At 38.2% G+C, this 21,614-nt stretch overlaps 1 protein-coding gene across 1 annotated transcript in view; it reads left to right on the top strand.

Moving 5' to 3' along the window:
• Positions 1–20,025, top strand: part of SLC6A1 (solute carrier family 6 member 1) — a 62,964-nt gene extending 42,939 nt beyond the window's left edge. Inside the window, exons 10-14 of the mRNA XM_054976057.1 lie at positions 904–1,035; positions 2,245–2,347; positions 4,895–4,995; positions 10,768–10,935; positions 17,672–20,025. Coding sequence (XP_054832032.1) covers positions 904–1,035; positions 2,245–2,347; positions 4,895–4,995; positions 10,768–10,935; positions 17,672–17,776 — 609 coding nt within the window. The 3' untranslated portion in view covers positions 17,777–20,025. The remainder of the gene's footprint in view (positions 1–903; positions 1,036–2,244; positions 2,348–4,894; positions 4,996–10,767; positions 10,936–17,671) is intronic.
• The last annotated feature ends 1,589 nt before the right edge of the window (positions 20,026–21,614 follow it).

Raw genomic sequence — 21,614 nt, forward strand, 5'->3', positions numbered from 1 at the left:
AGAAAGCGGGAAAGATAGACGCGGGGTCATTGGTAACAATTTTCCCTCCAAATGTCAATAGCCAATACTCTTCCACAATATCGGTGGGAAGTGCTCTGGCCTATCCAATATGTTTATTTGATGCAATGTTTATGTGTAGCAACTTTTTTTGTGAGAAATTTTTTTCTAATGTGTTGGTTTGATGCAACGTTTATGTGTAGCAACTTTTTTTGGGGGAAAAAAATTTAAAAAATGAAGATGTGCATCATTCGACACTTCCCCCGGAAAAAGCGATGAGGAATCGATTTTTATCCTGTCAAAAATTCCGCATGATGGACTTTGAGCTGATGAAATATGCGAAACAAAAGCCTAATGTGGAATCGAGGAGAAGTGGATTCATAGGACTCCACCGCGGCATGACTGATCAGAAAGTCCGATCAAAATTGATCATGTGGAATCCCCCTAAGTCTCATATTGTTCAATGGATTTTACTCCCTTGAATGTGTTCTTAGGATGGAAGCCTTTAGTTTCTGAACTGAAGTTTGGAACCTCAGCAGCAGTAAATTAGTTGAAGAATGGGAGTCCAGAGAGACCTGTCCCATATCATACCAAATTAATATCATGTTCTGATTTTAAAGTTCTTCTGTATTTTCATTTCTTATTTATAATCCACTTGAATGCAAAATTTATCCATTTACTTATGAAATATACCAACTGGATTTATTGAAGTGTTGAATTGAATGTCAGTTTTTAGTGAGTGCTGTGCTAGCTATACAGTTTTTCACAGTATTTTAAAATAAGTTTAATCTGTGACAAAGAAAAAAGCTTTGAGTTTTTTTCAGTAAAGAAGAGCTGGAATATTAATGAATGTCTGTGGTTGAATCTAATATTGGTTTTGTTTGTAACCTCTATGTTTTCTTTCAGTTCTGTACTGTTGAAGGATTCATAACAGCTCTAGTGGATGAATTTCCAAAGTTGTTGCGAACTCGAAGAGAGATTTTCATTGCTATTGTGTGTGTTATTTCCTATCTGATAGGACTGTCCAATATTACTCAGGTAAATTAGATATTGAAAGAACCTTGGCTCAGTGGTAAAGTACATGTTTTCCATGCAGAAGGTCCCAAACTTAGGCATCTCCAGTTAAAATATTACAGATAGCAGGTATTAAGAAAGACCTTCTGGTATCTGAGTCCCTGGACAGCCACTTCCCATCAAGCTAGACAATACTGAACTAGATGAACCAAGTTGTCTGACTAAGCATAAAGTAATTTCAGATGTTCATATACTGGGGCATATTATCCATCTTTTGTTACGGTTGCATTTATTACCAAATATAGCTAAACAATAGGGACCCTTTCTAATAAGCATATGAATTTAAGTGTATGGGGAAATGGGTAAGATTCCACTTTTACTAAACTATTAAATGCCAATATCATTTAATGGCTTTGAGATTAGCATAATGCATGTGAACATAATACCTACACTAGCAGGCAAGAGGTGAGACTTAATCTTTCAGCCTGTTTGATTAAATTAATTTATGGAGACAGTGGATCCCATCTTGGTTTGTTAACTATCAGATACTTTAGATGAAGAAATCACATACTTTCTTTTTTCTGGATTGTCCTGGAGTGAGGTATTTCATACTATCTTTATGTTTTTATTATGTACAGTTTATGTTTTAATATGCTGTAAACTGCCATGAGCACTTTGTTGGACAATTGGCAATCAAATTTATGATAGATAAACAAACAAACAAATAAGGGGAAAGGCTTCTGCATATCACTCTAGTCCTTACACTGACCAAGTTCACCTATGAAAAAATACCTTTCCTGTGCCACATGTGCTATATATTAACTTGCACAGTCCTCAGAACTCTAACCTTTGTAAGGAGGCAAAAATCCATGTGCACAGTTTAATTAGCTATTATTCTCATTTTGATACCTTTAAAGATTTAAATGGTGTAAACTTGTTTTATTTCTTTAAATCTCTCCCTCCATTTCTCTATCCCTTGTGTGTCTTGTTCATTTCGAATGTACACCATCTAAGCAATATCCCAGGGGGTGGGATTTTTATTTGTACATTAGGCAACATATTTTATGCCATGTAAGTGTCTAATTAATGACCGTTGTAGGCCTTAAACATTTTTCTAAGTAATATATATTGAAATGAAATGGTAAACTATACTTAATACTAAGTTTAAACTTAATCGGAAAAGGAATCTCAGATAAAAACATGATGAACTAACCTAAATTTTATACATTCCAGGGTGGAATATATGTATTCAAGCTTTTTGACTATTACTCTGCAAGTGGAATGAGTCTCTTATTTCTTGTATTCTTTGAGTGTATCTCCATATCCTGGTGCTATGGTATGTAATGTTTTAGCATTCTGAACTTTATGGGAATAATTATTAAGATAGTACTGATTATGTCTCAGCAGCTAAAAACAGATAAAAATTCACAAATCTTATACAACCAACATTCCACATGGTATTTCAAACCTCAATAGACTAGCTGGGAAAATATTCTTTTTTTACTTCACCATCATTGCATCTGCTCAGTGTTATGCAGTAGAGCTGTTCTAAATAGTATTACTTCCTTCTTCCAAGATTTATAAGGTTACCAGGTTTCCTAGGGGCCAAACTGGTGGCCTGGGCTGGCTGGGGGTGGACTCTTTTCTTGCATGTGCAAAGCACATGCATGCTCATGTGGGTTCCCACCTCACTGGCCAATTACATAATTTCCAGCCCAATGTGGAAGCAATTGGTCACCCTGGGGGCAGATTCTCTAAAAATTGGCCCTAAACATAGTGTTTGGGGCTGATTTTGAGATAATTTGCCCCTGACACAACCCAGAGCTTCTGTGTCATGCCAGAAATGATGTCATCATCAGACAGAGATGCTGGAACCTGCATGCCCATTTCAGATGTATGCCTCCCACTTTCCATGCCTTCTTCCCCTCTGCTAGCCACATGAGCAGTGGCAGCCAACAGTAGGTCTAGGTAGTGGATCTCCTGCACCCACCAGGGGACTGGCAACCCTGTCCCAGAAGGGGGATGGGGAAAATCTTGGTGACTTTAATTGAACATTTTTCAAATAACATCATTTGAATCACTGAATCTCACATTCGATGCAAGAATGTTCTAGTTTACTCCCATAAGTGGGAAAAGGAGCAGGGCTTCTATGAAAATAGTATAAGTGTAGAAAACAAAAAAGACCCTAATATGAAAATACCACATATATTACAACCATCTACCATAGGTACCTCTAATTCCATAGGTCGTTGTTCCCATAGGTGCCTCTGGTCAAGCCTGAGGAATACTTTACAATATGTGGATTGTTTGAGAAAGCAACCACTTGTATGCTTGATCCTTACGCTCCCTGCCTTCTTAAAGGGAGGGATGGCCAAATGGGCAATAAAAGTACTAAATAGTTCCTTGATGAAGGGGATAGTTCCAGTGGCATTTGAAGAAGCTGTGGTGTGACTGCTTCTGAAGAAACCTGTTCTTGGTGCTTTCAACTTTAATATCTTCAGGACACTCTAAATATGCTAACTTGAAAAAGGTGATCATGCATGCAGTATTCCCTCAAATGCAACATTCTTTGGAAGATGCAAATTATCTGGACCATTTTCAGTATGGCTCAAAAAAACCTGACTTCATTCTGAGATGGATAATGAGACTGCATCCCTATTAATTATTTTGGAACTTTCTGAAGTTTTTGATAACATTAACCACGATTTTCTACCAGGCTACTGAGCTAGATCTAGACAGGGAGGTACCATCCAATGGTTGTTCCAGTCCTTTTTCAAAGTCAAAAATCAGAAGTTGATAATAGGGTCTGGACTATTGTAAAATACTGTACATGGGACTGTATTTGAAAAGTTCTCGGAAGCGTCTAAAAGTTCAAAAGATGACTGTACTTTTGTTTCTATAGTTTGAGCACATTATACCTGTTACAATAGAACTTAATTGGTTTGAAGTTTGTTTCTAGGTTCAATTTTAAGTTTGATTTTGATGTTCAAAGCTATAAACACTTTGTGACCAGGGTACTTAAAGAACTGCTTTCTCCCTCATAAATGTACGTACGATGGACTGCTGGGCTGCTGTTCCGTAGGAACCACAGCAAAGAATCTGTGTAGCATGCCTCAGAGAATATTCATACACTGTGCTAAAAATCTCTACTTGGATAATTCTTTAATTCTGTACTTGAATACTTTCAAAACTGTTTGTACTATTAACTCCAGAAGACCTTCAGTAATTCTATTAATTTTTTTATTGCTCCTTTGTTGACTTATTTGATTTCCTTGTAAAAATATTCTAATGTAAAATATTGATGGGTCTAAATCTAGGCATAAATTACTTCAAATTCATGTGCCAGAGAACTAGAATGCCTTTTCCCCACTTCTATAGGCCTTTCCAAATTGCTGTGTTTTGCATAGGTTCCGGGAAGTAGTTACCACTTGCTGCTATGAGATCAAACCCAAGTCTATCATGCTGATGTTTCTATTGTTGAGAAACTATGTGTGCACTCTATATATTCAATGTTAAGTCATGTGGCAGGGAGACAGGGGGTGCACCAATTTATTTTGTAACTACAGCTATCTAGACTATGGTTCTGTTCCTTGTTCGTTTCCTATAGGCTACACATTTCAATTTCTTAGGCTAGAATGTATTGTCCAAAATAAAATTGACCAGTTTATTCCCCTGATGAGACTACCCCCTATGTTTCATTATACAGAGGAAAGGCTAAAGGATTGGGGTTAACACTAATAAAATCTTTAGGAGGGTATTGGGAAATGGCCTATATTTTACCATGATGCACCCAGAAGTTGCACGTGCATTATTTTTATTATGATGAATGTAGATACAGTTCTTCCAGCTGACATTAATTCATATGTTATTTCTGTTTTTTAAGGTGTGAACAGATTTTATGACAACATCCAGGAGATGGTTGGATATAGGCCTTGTATCTGGTGGAAACTCTGCTGGTCTTTCTTTACTCCAATCATTGTGGCAGTAAGAAACAAAATATTTGTCTTTGAAAAGTTATAAGTGATTTTACTGATAAGATACAACAAGCAAACTTCATTCTTAAAAAATGTATATGTCATGATTTCTGTTATCTTCTCTAAGATAAATCAGATCAAATCCAAACAAAAAATAATTTTAATGCCCTATTTTAAAAGTTCATGTGCTTCCTTTTTTAAAAAAAATTCATCTATCACTGGAACAAGTTATTTGGAAACAATATGCATTATATATAGAAACATATCCTATTTCACTTATGAAATAGCATGAACAGAGCATAATTTGATTTTTCTTTGTATAAAATGAACTGCCTGACATATCAACTAATTCTGTAGCAGATAAAACCCCTGCAATGTGCCTCCCCACCAGCAAGCCTCTCAGGGGCCACGGAGCTGGCAGGGAATCCTTGCAAGAGGACTTCCCTGTGCTTTGCCTTCCCACCGGCAGGCCTCTGAAGGGCTGTGAAGCCGGTGGGGAGGCCGCACAGGAGGGCTTCCCTGCAGTTTGCCTCCCCACTGGCATTCCTCTCAAGGGCCGCGGAGCCAGTGGGGAGGCTACGCAGAAGGGTTTCGCCATGTTTTGCCTCCCTGCCAGCAGGCCTCTCAGGGGCCGCGGAGCTGGTGGGGAGGCTACGCAGGAGGGCTTCCCTGTGGTTTGCCTCCCCACTGGCAGGCCTCTCAAGGGCCGCAGAGCCAGTGGGGTGGCTGTGCAGGAGGTCTTCCATGTGCTTTGCCTCCTTACTGGCAGACCTCTCAGGGGCCACGGACCTGGTGGAGAGGCTGCACAAGAGGGCTTCCCTGTGTTCTGCCTCCCTGCCAGCAGGCCTCTCAAGGGCTATGGAGCCAGCGGGGAGGCCATGCAGGAGGTCTTCGCCATGCTTTGCCTCCCCACTGGCAGGCCTCTCAGGGACTGCGGAGATGGCGGGGAGGCCACACAGGAGGGCTTCCCTGCATCTTGCCTTCCCGCCAGCTCTGTGGCTCCTCAGAGGCCTGTCACCTCCAACGCTTTTTATCCTCAATGTGCCTGTGCCAGGATAAAAAGTGAGTCATCGGGAACATGGCTCAGCTTTTATGTCTTAGGATGTCTTGACCAGAAATAAAATCCTTTCAGGGAAAGCCAATTTTAAAAGTGCAGATAATTTGGAACTGGAAAACAAGGTGAGGCATTAATTGGGAGTTTGATAACGTATTCATGATACAGGATACTATTTTCAATTTGATAAGTATTACCTCCTTACAAGCATGATTTCTCTGAGAAAGGCCTTTGAGCTCTCATTCACAAGTTTGTTAAGAATACACAGTGGAACAAAATGAATTATACTCACACCTTAAAATTTACTCAGATTTATGGAGGATAGGTCTATCAACAGCATAGTAGCTAATGGAACCTCCAAATGCAGAAGTCATTGGGCAGCCAGAGACATTAAGCCAAGGGACTGAGAAGCCCTGCCTCTCAGGCCAAAATTGTCATCAAGACATTTCTAGCCCAAGCCTTCCTCCCAATGGTGGTGCTGAAAGATGATAGAAGGCAACATACTTTTGACATATTCTTCTGGTATGAAACATTGGTTTCTGGTAGATAATAAATATTATTTGTTTTGTTGCTTATTAGCTATTCCATTTGAGTGAACTGTAGAGTAGATTTACCTTTAGTATCAGTGATGGACTTCTGATGTGTTCTTTTAGTCTTCTGGGTTCTTCTTTTCAATTAAGTGGATGTCTGATATGACTGTGAGTAATATTTGTGTGCTGTTAGGGAGGTATGGTGGTGGTCTAGGGTTACCAACCTCAAGGTGGAGCCTGGAGTTCTTCTGGAATTACAACTGATATGCAGACTACAGAGATCAGTTCCCTTGGAGGAAATGGCACTTTGGAGGGCAGACTATGGCATCACATCCCCGCTGAACTTCCTCTCCTCCCCATACTCCACCCTCCCCAGGCACCGCCCCCAAATCTTCAGGAATTTCCCCTGCCAGTGTTGACAATCCTATGGTGGGCTGAGTGTTGGATGTTAGAGGTGAGCACTGAGAAAAGTTTGAGCTCTGAATTTATGTAATCACTGTTCCATTCTTGGGAATATGTGTGTATGCTCTCAGTGATCCCGCCAGTTCAGGCTTGATGTTGTATAATGCCCATTCTGTGAGGACTAAGTTCTCCTTATTACATGATAGCAGAATATTGAACTGTCATGCATGACTGAAAATTGGCTGAAGTATTTTGACAATGTTACTCTGTCTCAAATTATATCAGCTGGGTATGCAGTCCTTCACTGTTTCCAGTGTGGGGGTTGTGAGGTGAAGGTAATTTCTTCCATGACCTTTTTTCTCAGGTTCCTTATGCAAACTGTTGCCAGCCCTTAATTGCATTTCCCTAGTGTTGGGTTCCAGGTACAGATTGTAATGAGTGTACCATCTTGCTAGCTTACCAGTGAGTAGTACCATTGTAAGGCTTCCTTTATGGCCAGTGACTTTATAGCCAGTGACTTTATGGCCACTTTGGCAACCATCAGCCAGGTTACTTGGGGCCCAACACATGAAAAGGACACATGTTGGATGTTTTTTTTATCAAGCAGATTTCAGTTGGATGGGTAAACAGACAGAATATACAACCACTGCTATGGTCGGAACATTTCTTGTTAAAGTCATGAGGGATGGCTTCTCCTGCAGGGACAGCAGCCTGGTTAGGATGGTCTTGCCTTGGATGGATTCCAGGATGATTTGGGTGTTTTGACAGCGTGACTGTTATTGAAGAAATCCTCTCTGGAAAAAGATGTTGCAGCCAAATACAGGCCACTTTCCAACTTGCCTTTTAAGGCAAAGTAATTTACCAAGTCATGGCAGAGCAATTCCAGGGTTTTCTGGATGACTCATCTGCCCTTGACCCTTTTCAGTTAGGCTTTAGACTGGCTGTTGAACAGAGATAGCTTAAGTTGCTCTGGTGGATGAAGTATGCTTATGACATTGTTGATGGGCAAGGTGGATCTACTAGTAAGAATTGGGTTTAGGTTAGATTACTGTAGTGGATTCCATGTGGGGCTATACTTAAGGATGTCTCAGGGACTTCAGTAGTGCCAATTGAATTACTATCTGAAGCTAGTTGCTTTGCATATATGAACCCCACCCCCCGCAATTTTGGGACACTTGATTACGTGTTTGTTTCTGAGTTCAGTAACAGGTGCTGGTTTTTACAATCCCTTCAGAACCTGGAACTCACATTGTTGAAGGACCATTTCACCCAGTATAAATATATGCAACAACTCTGATCATCCCAACAGTTTCTTCTTTCCATCCATCCATCCCTTTGTGGTCAGACATTCTCTAGGAATGGACATAATTGGTGGTGCTTCCTTAATCTCAGAAAGCTTGTAATACAACACAAATGCTGCCACAGAAAAGTCTCAAGAATGTGCCATGTCTGACCACAAAGGGATATATAGATGGAAAGAAGGAACTGTTGGGAGGATCAGAGTTGTTGCATATATTTATACTGGGTGAGATGGTCCTTCAACAATGTGAGTTCCAGGTTCTGAAGAGATTGTAAAAAGTAGTTTGGGAGAGGTCATCCAGAGATCTGGGCTGAATTGCCTCCCATATGCAGATGATATTCAGCTCTATTACATACTTTCCACAGATCCCAGAGAGGCTGTGGAAACTGCAAACAGGTGCCTGGAGACAGCTTTCCATTGCTGAGGGCTAACAAACTGAAACAGTCCCAAAAAACCAGAAGTACTACTGGTGGAGGGAAAATCTAACCCAGGAAGTGAGACGTCTCCTGTTCTGGATAGGGGTGCCTTTTACCAGGGGTGCCTTTTACCATCTGTGGTCCTGCAGGTGTAGTGGGGGGGGGGGATCTTGCTACTGTGGTGCATTCTCTAGTAACATCTAGAGTAGATTACTGAAATGCACTCTGTTGCTTTGTGAGGTTGCCAGAAGCTAAAGTTGATATGGAATGCTGCAGCCAGAGGATTGACCAGAGTGGGTCATAGGAACCAGTTTTGTTCCATCTACACTGCCTCCCAGTTTGCTTCTGGCTCAATTAAAGGTGCTGGTATTATTGACCTTTAAAGCCCTATATGGTTTTGGGCAAGCCTACCTTAAAGGACTTCCTTCTCTCATATGAACCTACCTGTCCACTTCTGTCATCTTTGGAGGCCCTGCTTCAGGTGTCTGTTCCATCTGAGGTTTGACAGGTAGTAACTCACTAAAGGGCCTTCTTTGTCCTGACTCCAGAACTTTGGAAAGCCCTTCCCAGGGAGATTCATCTACCTCCCTCTATTGTTGTCTTCCACCAGCATGTGAAGATATTTTTGTTCTTTGGCATAACCCTCCTTTTGGTTTTTGGTGTTTTGCTTGTTTTTGTTTTTATTGTACTGTTGTTTATATACTTTGTTTTAAATGCTTTTAATGTTGAAATATTTTAATGTTTGATGCTCATGGCCTCAAGGAACTCTGTTTGGATGGAAAGGCAGCATGGAAATGTTTTCAGTAAAATAATAAATAAAAATTGTGGCCTTCTGGAAGTTCAGTTCTGTAGGATGGATAGTGGTGATGTTGTCCACTTGTTGGATGTTTTCTGGTTTTATCTCTGCTCTTGTGTATTTTCAGTGCTATTGTTATGAATATGTAGTTTTAAACCTTTGATGTATGTTGATTTCAACTTCTTTAAAGAAATAAATGTCAGAATACCAAACACTAGGGGAAAGAACAAGGGAACACCGTCGTCTTCATTCACTGTTTGTGAGATTCCAGAGGTATCTTCTACCCCATATCCAGCTCAAATTAATTTTTCACACAGATTGAGCATTGTTGGCTGTTTTATTACACACAAACACACACACTGTGTGTGCTTTTTATGGTATAATAACCATTTATATGTAACTGAAAATCAAGCAAACTACATTAGCAATGTAAGAATGCTTTTTGTTTGTGTGTACAATTCAACTTGAGTGTTTTCATCAGTTCTCTAAGTATTTTGACCTACTTCTCAGACATCTGGGGGAAAATGTCAGGAAATTTGCTGGCATTGATATGTTTTTATTTTGTATTTTTATATTTAAAAGATTTAGTGTTACCTGGCCTGAAATTTAGGAATGCTTTTAAACAGTCCGGTGTCAAGATGTTTATCTGTGTTTGATTTCATTGTAATGCTTTTGTTATAAGTGGTTAAAATCTTTCAATTCATTTTTTTAAAAGATCAAAGACATTTTAAATGAAATGTTTATGTGCCAGCAGGGCATCAGAAACATAGCAATGGCCCATTGTGGCATGAGTCACATTATTTCAAAGAATTTATTATTTATTTATAGTGCAGAGGTGATGATAATCTAACATAAAGTCTGCAATCTTTTTTTTTTCTTGCTGAACTGTTTTAATTTAAGAGGAATTCTAACCAGGTGTAACCAGAATTAAGTCCCATTTTATTCAATGATGCTTACACCTAGGAAAGTGTTAGGATGGCTCTGTTAAGTTTTTAAGCAGAGAAAATGTTTCTTTTTGCTACCTAGTTAGCCGATATTGATTACGGCTACTCCTGTCAGTAGGCAAAACCAGTGATCATGATGGTGAATATACAGAATACGTATTTTATAGTACTAAGATGCAAAGAGGTAAAAATCCTATTGCAGTTTAAAAGCATACATTTCTATATAAGGGTAGGCACTGGATAGTTGTACAGCTGATGTCTGGCAATATATAATGGAAAAGCCTAAACATTTTTAAATGAACCAATAACTAATTTATTATATATTCACATCATTTTACAGGGTGTATTTATCTTCAGTGCTGTCCAAATGACTCCTCTCACTATGGGCAATTATGTATTCCCAAAATGGGGCCAAGGTGTTGGCTGGTTCATGGCTCTATCATCTATGGTGCTGATTCCAGGATACATGGCATATATGTTCCTTGCTTTAAAAGGTTCCTTAAAACAGGTAAATGATGTATTAAGTACTATACCTCGTGTTTTCAAGATTTCACCCTTAGTATGCACAAACATTGTTGAATTCATTGTTACAACATAAAAGAATAGATAAGCTTTTAGCTACAATAAGATCCCTCTTATTAGAGAATACACATTAATAGACGTTGCCATGGCTCAAACTAATGAGAACACATTAAAAATACTCGGTTGAATTAAGTTGGGTAACCTTGCTGCATCAAAAGGGAAGAGCAGGGCTGAGGACCAAGTAAATAGTTTAGGAGCACTTGATGCTGCAAAGTAAATTGAAAACTATGTAAGAACAGGAAAAGGACACAAGTATATAATCATAATATTTTTAAAAAATAGGTCTTGAGCATTCAATGTCCAGTTTATGTCCAATCTTTATGCAATGTAGTTCTCACAGTCTCTTCCCCTGCCCTCCCCCAGCTCAAGAGTTTTCTGGTAGTGAGATTTTGCTAAGATTTATAGCCTTCCCAAAGAATTAAATTATCTGATTTTCTTCAGAGTGAAGAGAAAATTATTACAACAGTTAAATCATCGTAGGTTCATTTCATTTGATTCCTGTGGTTCCACAGGGAATGGCTACAATTGAGAGTTTGGAAAACAGAGGCAACCGTTTATCTTCTTGAAGCTACATCCTCCATTTACACGAATATTATGACTATCCATCCTTCATTTTATTTGAACAAATTATCAAGCTTCTTGTTACAAATCTGGACTAGCATCAGAGTAGCAATAAGTTTCATGGGTTTTTTTTTGTTATTCAAGAGAAATAATTATCAATACAGATTCACTGTGGTACAACTATAGTATCAGGATAATTGAATTGACTAATGAAATCAATACCATGAATCATCCTCAGTTCATAAAACCGCAGATTTTTATCTACTGCTTTGTATGTGTTACATGCTGTCAAGTTGCTTCCAATTTATGGTGACCCTATGAATTAAATAAACTCCAAAATATCCTCTAGCATTTTTGTTCAAAATACCTAGGATTTTTATTAGCTTATCCTTCCGTTACCTTAAACCTTTTCCTCAGGAGGGCTCTGGTCACAATCAACACCCTTATTTTTCCCACACAGAGCTTCAGGTGATCTCTACTTTACTTAGGCTATATATCTCGAGTACATCTTCTGTTTGGGGTTTGAATCCCACTGCTAACACCAACTGTGGCATGTTGCCCCCTTTGTGTGACTTATATATTGCTGCTTCCCCAATTTCCTTAGTATTCCCAAAAGGTTTTTGCTGCCACCAATGGCTTTTACGTTCGAGCTCTTCATTATTTATAGTCCACTTTTCTCACTGTGACTCAGGGTGGATTACACAATGTGAGTCAGCACAGTCAGTTTCAAAGATGTTTCAATAAACAATGTAATGGGGTATGTAAATACAAATTTGCAAAGATTTAACATCAACAAAAATCCAATACAGAGCTGAAGAAATGCTGAAACAAAGCACAAGCAATTCTAAGCCTGACATATTAAACAACATAGAAACTACCCAGTAGAATCACACGTACATCAACAGGAAGTACATAGAAGTAAAGTCTATAGCCTCCATCCCTTACCAATGCACTCACTGAGACCACTTCCCTGCTGTATAGTCTTCCCATTTAAGAAAAAAGCCCTCTTGATTAGTTTAACTTAATAATAACTTGAATAATTTAACTATGAAGGCTTAGTTATAGATGGCTGTATGACAGAATGGTCATATGGATGGCTGTAAGGTTAAAAAGGGATCCTGTATTCCAGATGAAACAGGCATTTTGCTTAACCAGAAATAGAATGTATTACTAAGTGCATATGTGTAATGGTTGTAGAGTATTGATAAGAGCATTGGTTTCAGATTAGGCCCATTTCCTCATGCTGTTAAAGAGACGGCCCACTCACTGAACTCTGGCTTTTTTTTCACTCGCTTCATACATCTCCAATTTCAAAGTGGAAGCAAGCAGTTTAGTTTCTGTTTCTTCAGCATCTTTTAGCCAGCACAGGAAAGTGTGGAAGATTCCATTTTCAGAAAAGACACCAAAGAAATGAAAGCCAAACTGCCTGCTTCCACTTTGAAATTGGAGATGTGTGGGAAAAAGCCAGAGTTCAGTGAGTGAGCTGTCTCTTTAACAACGTGTAGAAACTACCTAGGTTCATAAACTTGGTGGTCTCATATTAGTAACGATCCTTAAATGTACAGTCACAGACCCAGTCACAAAGACTGATTTTTCAAGCAGTTACTGCTTAGGCTAGAAATAATAAAATGACCCAGTCACAGAGACTTAATTTCTTCACATCCTTCATGAACAGAATATGCACACCTCTTATCCACAGAGACAGAGATTCACTCAGGCTTTCCCACCCAGACTCTTTGAATCTAACACACTTCTTGAACTGTTTCCACTTAGGCTGTGTTCATCAACAAAGTAGAACACTCACACTTCCACACAGATTCACTGACCTTGACAGAATGAACACTTTTCCTCAGCATTCAGACTAAACCTACAGTTCTCTCCGTCCCCTAGGGTACAGCTACTGTCCAATCACAGCACACTCCACTCACCCATCCAGCTTCCCTTCTTCTTACTTAAGAGGCCTACACAATAACAAATGTTCAAAAACCCCACATTAACAGCAGAAACAAAAAACAAAATATTTATATGGCAAAACATTACACATCCTATAATTAATAGCCTTGCGCAGGTCTTTCCATCTGAACACTATGGCTAGGGGTGTGCAGGTTGGTTCAGAATTCAGATTAAAATACTGAATTTTGGCTGATTCAGTAAAATCTGAGAATTCTGAATCAGAAATCAGGTATCCTGAATTTTTAACATTGTAGCAACTTAGCCCCAGCAGAACCAGTGTCATTCACAGCAGCCAGGCACTGGGTTTAGCCAGTGGGGAAACACCCAAACAGTACAGAACCACAAGCACAAGACATTCCCTTGCTTCAGTTTGCTTCTGTTAGACTAAGTTGCAACAGTGTCCCTTGCTCCAGTTTGGTTTGGGGTGGAATGGATGTGATTCTCAGATGTGGTGTCAGTCCCCTTGCTTCACTTTGGTTCTGAGGGGATTCCATTCTTGTGCTTCAGTTTGGTTCTAGAAAAGAGCAAAAGTCCAGCAGCACCTATAAGACTAACAAAATTTGTGGTAGAGTAAGAGCTTTTGTGAGTCACAGCTCACTTTGTCAGACACCAGGAAGTGAGCTGTGACTCACAAAAGCTCATACCCTACCACAAATTTTGTTAGTCTTATAAGTGCTACTGGACTCTTGCACTTTTCTACTGCTACAGACAAACACGGCTACCCATATTGATCAGTTTGGTTCGGTTGGGATTTCGCTTGGGATGAGCTCAGCTTGCATTTGGGAATGTGTCTTGGCCATCGTAGCCTTGCCCCAGTGTGTTTCTGCAATGGGAGTCAGCTTCGATTTGGGGGCACCTTGTTCTGGGTCCCATAAAATTGGCCCCTGGGGTCCAATCTTCGTGAATCTTGGAGGGTCATTAGAGGACAGAGGAGTAGTGTCCCTCAAATTTTGGTGAAGTTTGGTCATAAAATAAATCCCCGGCCCACCAAATTGTCCCATAGTGATTTTCTCATAGAAAACAATGGCCAATTTTTTCAGAAATATCCAAACCAAATTAGAGAATCAATTCAGAATTCACAGAATTCTGATTTCCCCCCCTCAGATTCAGTAAACCATGGTTTCCTTTATTCAGTCAATCCATCTCCAGTTGGGTGTTCCCCTTTTCCCTAGTGCCTTCAACTTTTCCTAGCATTATTATCTTTTCCAGTAACTCATTGTCATGTTTATTCTTAATGTAGCCAATGTACAAAAGCCTCAGATTAGTCATTTTAGCTTTTAGGGAGAATTCAGACTTTGTTTGATCTAGAATCCACTTAATTGTTTTGTTGGTGGGGGGGTCATTGGTATCTGCAAAACTCTCTTGCAATACCACATGTCAAATGAATCAATTTTCTTCCTTCAACTTCCTTCATTGTCCATCTTTCACGTCCATACATCATAATGGGGAATACCATAGTATGAATTATCTTGATCTCGGTCTACAGCACCACATCCTTATACTTAAGGATCTTTTGCAGTTCTTTCATGGCTGCTCTTCCAAGACTTAAAGTGAAATCCTAAGTAGAGTCTAAGCCCATTGAAATCAACGAATCAATGAAAGTGTATGTCTCCTGATTTCTTGGTTGCAATCTCCCTTTTGATTAATGATTATAGATGGACATGAAATGGGAAAAAGACAAACTCTGAGTTTCATGGTTCGTTGTGTTCAACAATCCACGAAACATGAACTTCCATGAAATGGTCCCGTTTCGCAAAACGATTAGTTGTGTTTGTGATTCATCAGGTCCCATGGCCCTACAACGGCCCCCTTCATACCCAGAAATGCCAAACTCACAGGGAGACTTCAGCAGGCTCTCCTCCAGCCACCCAAATAGCATTCTTCATGCTCTCTTTGCTGACTTTTCACCCTCCCATCCTCCTGGCCTCCTGTTTTCTGCCGCTGCTGGAAGAAAAGTCAAGCGGATTGGATCTGCTTGGGTTTTCCTCTCTTCAGGTTCACTTTGCTGACTTTTCCTTCCTGTCCTCCTGCTGCTCTGACATGCCCTCCCCCCCACCTCCAAGTTCTTGAAAGAAAAGCCGAGCAGTGCAGATCCGCTCAGGATCCACTCCGTGGAGCTTGGGGGCAGGGGTGGGTGGGAAGGCATGTCAGAGCAGCGGGAGGACAGGAGGTAGAGAGTCAGGGAAGGGATCCTGAAGCTGGCAAGCAGTGAGCAGTGGTAGAAGGAGCTGCTGAGGTTGCTGCCACCACCACTACTACACCATCCAGTTCTTTAAAACGGAGAAGAGAAACAGAGAGGAGAAAGAGTCTCTGACTACAGTTCCCAGGTAAACTTGCACAAACCCTCCACATGATATTCATTATTTGTAGCTTTGCTCAGCTCTCATGTTGGCAGGGAGAGCTGCCTATCTAGGTTATGTGGGCTAAGATTGGGGTTTCCACAGCAACTAAAGGTCTGCAGACATTCTGGGCCTATGTTGCCTAGGGAATCAATGGATTGGCACTAGGCTGTCTGGCATCATGAAGCATTCACAAATCGGCCCCAAAAGTTGTGGATTTAATTAATAATGTGGCCCCACGAAATGCATTTTCGTGATACACGAATTGGCCCAATTCATCACAAAATTTGATTCATATTTCAACTCATGCCCATGTCTATTAATGATTGAGCCAAGAAATGGAAAATCTTTAACAAATTCAGTATCTTCATTGTTAATCAAGGACTCCAATTGGACTTAGGAGAGCTAGGAGTTCATTTGCCCTGTACTGCCGAGAAAACAACCTAGAGGTTAATTACTCTAAAACAAAAGTGATGGCCTTTGCAAAAAACAAACCCCCCAAAACTTATTATTAGACTTTAAAATCCATTTCTATTGAACAAGTTTCATATTTTAAGCATCTGGGTGTCTTTTTCCAGGCGAATGGCTTGAGAACTGTTTATATTCTGTTGTTTATATTCTGTTGTTTCAGATGCCAAAAGGAGTTTGAGCACAATTCAACAATTCTATTGGCATAAAGGAGATAAATGCTTGATAGCGGCCCTCAGATTATTCAAGGCCAAATCCCTTAGTCAGCTTATTTATGGAGCCCCTATAAATATTACCTCAGATCTAAGAAAAAATGATTCAATCTAAATTTTTGAGAACTTTTTTACAAGTGCCCCAGGCGTCTCAAATATACTCACTTGAATTGAAACTGATATGATCATGGTAGAGGCAAGGCTGTGGATTGCAGTGATTTTGTATTGGCTAAAACTAGTATTTTTACCCAAAGGGCTGATAAGTTTAATAATTCTGGATTCCTTCGTCCCTCCATGGCTTAGGGTGTTGAATAAGAAATTAGCTTTATATGGTCTTTCAAAACTATGTCTGTGCTCTATGGGTTATGAGAAAGCTAAGGACATATTCAAACATAGTCCATACTAGATATTGCAAGGCAACGTGATTTAAACAGAATAGAGAAATGGCAAGTCCTTTTAGATCCTATTAATAGGGTAACTCCTATGCCTTATCTCATCAATTTATCAAATCAAGAGTATAGGAGAATATTTACACTAATGCAATGAGCTGTACTTCCCTCAGCTGTCCTTGAAGTTTTCTCTCAGATAGGCATCCTGAAGTCACTCAACAGGTAGCCAGATTTGGATGGCTTGCTTCAAGGATTAGGAAAACCTTAACTGCTCAGGTAGACAAATGTTAAGATTTTACTATACTATCAAGCATTTTAAATTTTTATCTACTGTATTCTGAATGATTTTACTAATGTTTCTATCTATTTCTGTGGTACCTTCTTACTGGTGTTTTTAAGTGTTGGTCATTGATCGTAAAAATTCATTCATTCATTCATTGTCAACCTTAAAATTGTAGAATTCCTCAGTAGTCATTACTTTCGTCTTTTGATGTTCAGCTGTAATACTCCTTTGGCACTTTCTCCTTTTTACTGACCAAAAACTACTGCTTTGATTACATGTGTTAGTAAGACAATGTGGAACTATGCTTCTTCGTTATTTTCTTTGTTACCTCAGAATTTAACTTGTACAATAATACCTTTCAGGAATGACAGCTAGAAAGTACAGTATACATTGAATATAAGCAGAGAATATTTACACTGATAAAAATGAGTAATTTATCGTTCTCATACTTTTTTAGCGAATCCAAGTAATGATTCAGCCCAGTGAAGACATTACTCATCCTGAAAATGGACCTGAACAAGCCCAACAGAGCAATTCTGCAAACAAAGAAGCATATATATAAATCTGTGTCTTTGAAATGATACAGACCTTCTTCTGTGGGAAGCACATACACAAAGGAAACATGGTTGAATATGACCACAAATTTATGTCTGAGAATAATATTACCTACCTCTAGTGGCACAAAAGACCATCACCACTATAAGGGAAGCAATGTTGGTATGCTCAAACCATTTTGTGGGCTTAGGTGTTGACAATGTTTTTATGTTTTCTGGGAATCCATAGACTGTTAACATTTTTATTATCTCTTGGTAAGAGTTGAATACCTTTGAAATTTATAAACAACATGTAGGCCATTTTTAATCTACATTTTAGTGCAACAATTTGACATTTTTTGCAGCTGGCTTTTAGTAGTTTATTAATAAATTTCTTACAGTTTGAATCCCGACTGTTATTTCTGGGGACAGTTAAATTAGAAAGCTGTTTTGTATACACCAGCAAAGCATTTTTACAAAGAAAATAACAGTAAAAATACTGCCCCCCAAACATTAACCAGTTTTATTTCTGAGTTGTTTTTTTCTAATTTTCTTGACAATCTCCTTACCTGCAGAGGTTTATTGAACCATTCACATAGAAATACTACTAGGAAGTTATTTCTAAATATACAGCATGGAATAAATTGGAAAACTACCTATCTATCTATTGGCCTCAAAACTTCAGTAGGTAACCTTTATTTTATAGTGAGATATCTTTTAGAATATTTTCAATGGAAGAGCCATCTTTCAAAATAATGTGAACTTTATAAATAGAATCAGTCGTATTGATATATACTTACATCAAAGTGTGACAAGCCCCTTTTTCAAAGGTTGCCATAATAAAGCTGTACAAATTATTATTTCAGACAGATTATGTTTCACTTTATGTTGCACCCATCAACAGGTTTAACACCTTTCCACCAAAACAGAATCAAACAAATGGCTTAAGTATTAAAATATTCCCTTTGAATATAACTTAGGGCTTTAAAATGAGCGCTGATCAACAGTTTTTAACTAGCAAGCATATCTATCTATAAAGCACTTTGAAAACAGAATTTTATTGCTTGGTTTTATTTATATTTGTGTTTTACATGGTGATGATAGACATATGAGAAAAACGTTTTGCCATAAATAACTCCATTCTGGGCTCTATCATGCATTTTCTACACAGGCGTCCAAGACTAATGGATTTCGTCCTGTGTAGAACATTGCAAGGCTAGAGAATCCATAATGGCAACTCTTGTTTGGCAGCTATAAGACTGACAGTGAGGATCATGAGAAAAGTGGTATGTGATGTTTGATTTTAAATGACTGTGACAGAACTGTGCAATGAAACATGCTTTTTAGCAAAACCTTGTGCAACATACAATGTTAGATAGCACACACTTTATGTAGAACCTACTATGTGAACATGTTAACTGTGAATGTTGGGTTTTTTGTTGTTTTTGTCTGAAAGTAACAAACATGTTCTTGCAATAAGGTATTATTCTCAGAATGTCAAGCACATTATTGTAGAAAATATATATATGCATATATTTCAACCTGACAGATAAAATATCATAAAAGAGTATTGTTTAGTAGAATCTAAACTGTTTCATACAGTAGGTCAACTGTAAAATATTCAGAAATCTATTATACATGCTAAATGTCTCTAGATGAACTCACAAATAAGTCCAAATGTCTTGTAGATTTTCAGGGTTTAGAAAAAAAGAAACTTATGTCATACTTGCATATCACTCATGCTTCATACACATTATATGTGAATTTTATTAGAGTTAAGATACAAATTCAGATTTTATCTTTATTGTTTCTGTAACCAAGTCCCATGTTGTTCTAAGAAAAAATGCAGTATCAATGTTTGATTGTAAACCAGTTATGACAGATGTTTGACAGATTTGCTCTTCAGCAAAACTCTGTACAAACTGTCATCATATATAGCACAAAAATAGTGTTGTAGAACTCCTGTGTGTAAACTGTGAATAGCTGTATCTTTTTGTAGTATTCACCCTTAAAAAAGAAAGATTATATGATCATATATGCTTTTTGCAATAATTATTCTCTAAACAACAAGCAAATTTATCTCTATTTAATATTATATATGTAATATATACATATTCTAATATAGAGAGAGAGTCTGTTTTAAAAAAAAAGATTACAGTATAATTTAGAAAATTGCAACTTGTTCTATGGACCAAATGTAAAATATTTATAAATTAAGATGCATTTTAACTGTCCATAAATGGTGTCCTAACTAAAGCACGGTTGTTATGTAACTTTACAAGAGCTTAGAAAAAAATAAAGGTTATATTATACGGTCTTTGAAGTGGTTTTAATGTGATCCTATTATTAGAAAGATAGTTTTAAATGATGGTATATAAGACTGAAATAGATCTCAGGGTATGAGAGATTGCTTTCACATTTTAAAGTTAGATATACCTATGTATGAGTTATGATATTTTTAGTATCATATAAAATTCTTTTTATCCCAATTTTTCTACCCACCTTACGTCCCTCAGCACTCAGTGAATGAATTGTACTCACTACTAGGGGTGTGCACCCCCAAAAATTTAGTAAGTCCAATTATTTTTTTTACCAAATCTGAGTTAAAAATTAGATTTCCCTGAATTCCAAATTGTTTCTCTAATTCAGCTCAGGTAGTTCCAAAAAATTCAGCCAGTGTTTTCTATAGAAAAATAACTCTGGGAGATATCTGGTGGATGGAGGAGTGATTTTCCGATAGAAAACAATGGCCGTATTTCACTGATTTTTTTTTTAATTTGATAAAAATTCAGGATACTTGATTTTTGATTTAGAATAGTCAGATTTTACTGAATTGGCCAAAATTAGGTATTTTAATCTGAATTTTGAACCAATCTGCATACCCCTACTCACTACTATGATACTTTTGTGAATCTTGCCTGATTTTCCAAGGATTTAGAGAATGAAAATGCACAGCCTGTCTGTTCCTTGGATTTTCTTATCAGAGCCATGACTACAACTATATGCACCTTCCAATGCCAAAATATTTTAGTATCATTATTCAGACACCATTTTGGAAATCATAGATTGATTTCTGAAATTCAAGTCAGTGTAAGATTCTGGGGGTTTTATAATGCTTTACTACACTTCAGCCTCCTCACATAATGCAATGCTAAGCATATCCAAAAGGGGAGGGTCTTACAGGGGTTTCTAGGGCTGGGCTGCTGGACAGTACAGCAACTCTGCCCCATTTTGCTGGCATGATTCTTGAAATATCAGATTTCATAAACAACCAAGCTCTCTTGGAATTTATAATAATTAATTTGGAGCCTTTGTTTGGTATAATGGCATGGTCTGCAGTTGCAAAAGAATACTTGCTGTGATTTTAAGTTAAGCAAAGGGTTAAAATGGGTGATTTTGCACTCCTCGGGAAGTCCCCCCCCCTTCAATACATGAAGGACTGGTGAATTCCTTCAACTCACTCTCATTGTTTTGAAGGAATGAGGGAAATCTTTTTTCAGGGGCAATGGTTCCTCTTGGCATCCTTGGCATATCCAAGAATATGGTTTATTACACTTCTGAAAACCAAGTAAGTTCAGATGTTTTCAGGTGATGCCCATCTTCTTACTATATCTGGATGTTTCTATGTAAAGGTGTTAAAGAAGGTTTAACTCTGAGAAAACCAATCCATACGTAAAATGCTATGTCTGGTGTGGTCAAAAGTATAGGTCTTCAGATTCAGAAAAATAAGGGATAAAAATAAAATAAGTTGATTTATCAATGTATGTTCAGTACAACCAAAGTATTATTTTTTTATAGCTGGAACTTTCCCAAATGCATCACCACTGAGTTATGCAATCATTCCGAGCAAGAAATTGCTTTTTGTGA

The sequence above is a fragment of the Eublepharis macularius genome, chromosome 4 (assembly GCF_028583425.1).
Source record: "Eublepharis macularius isolate TG4126 chromosome 4, MPM_Emac_v1.0, whole genome shotgun sequence".
Lineage (NCBI taxonomy): Eukaryota > Metazoa > Chordata > Lepidosauria > Squamata > Eublepharidae > Eublepharis > Eublepharis macularius.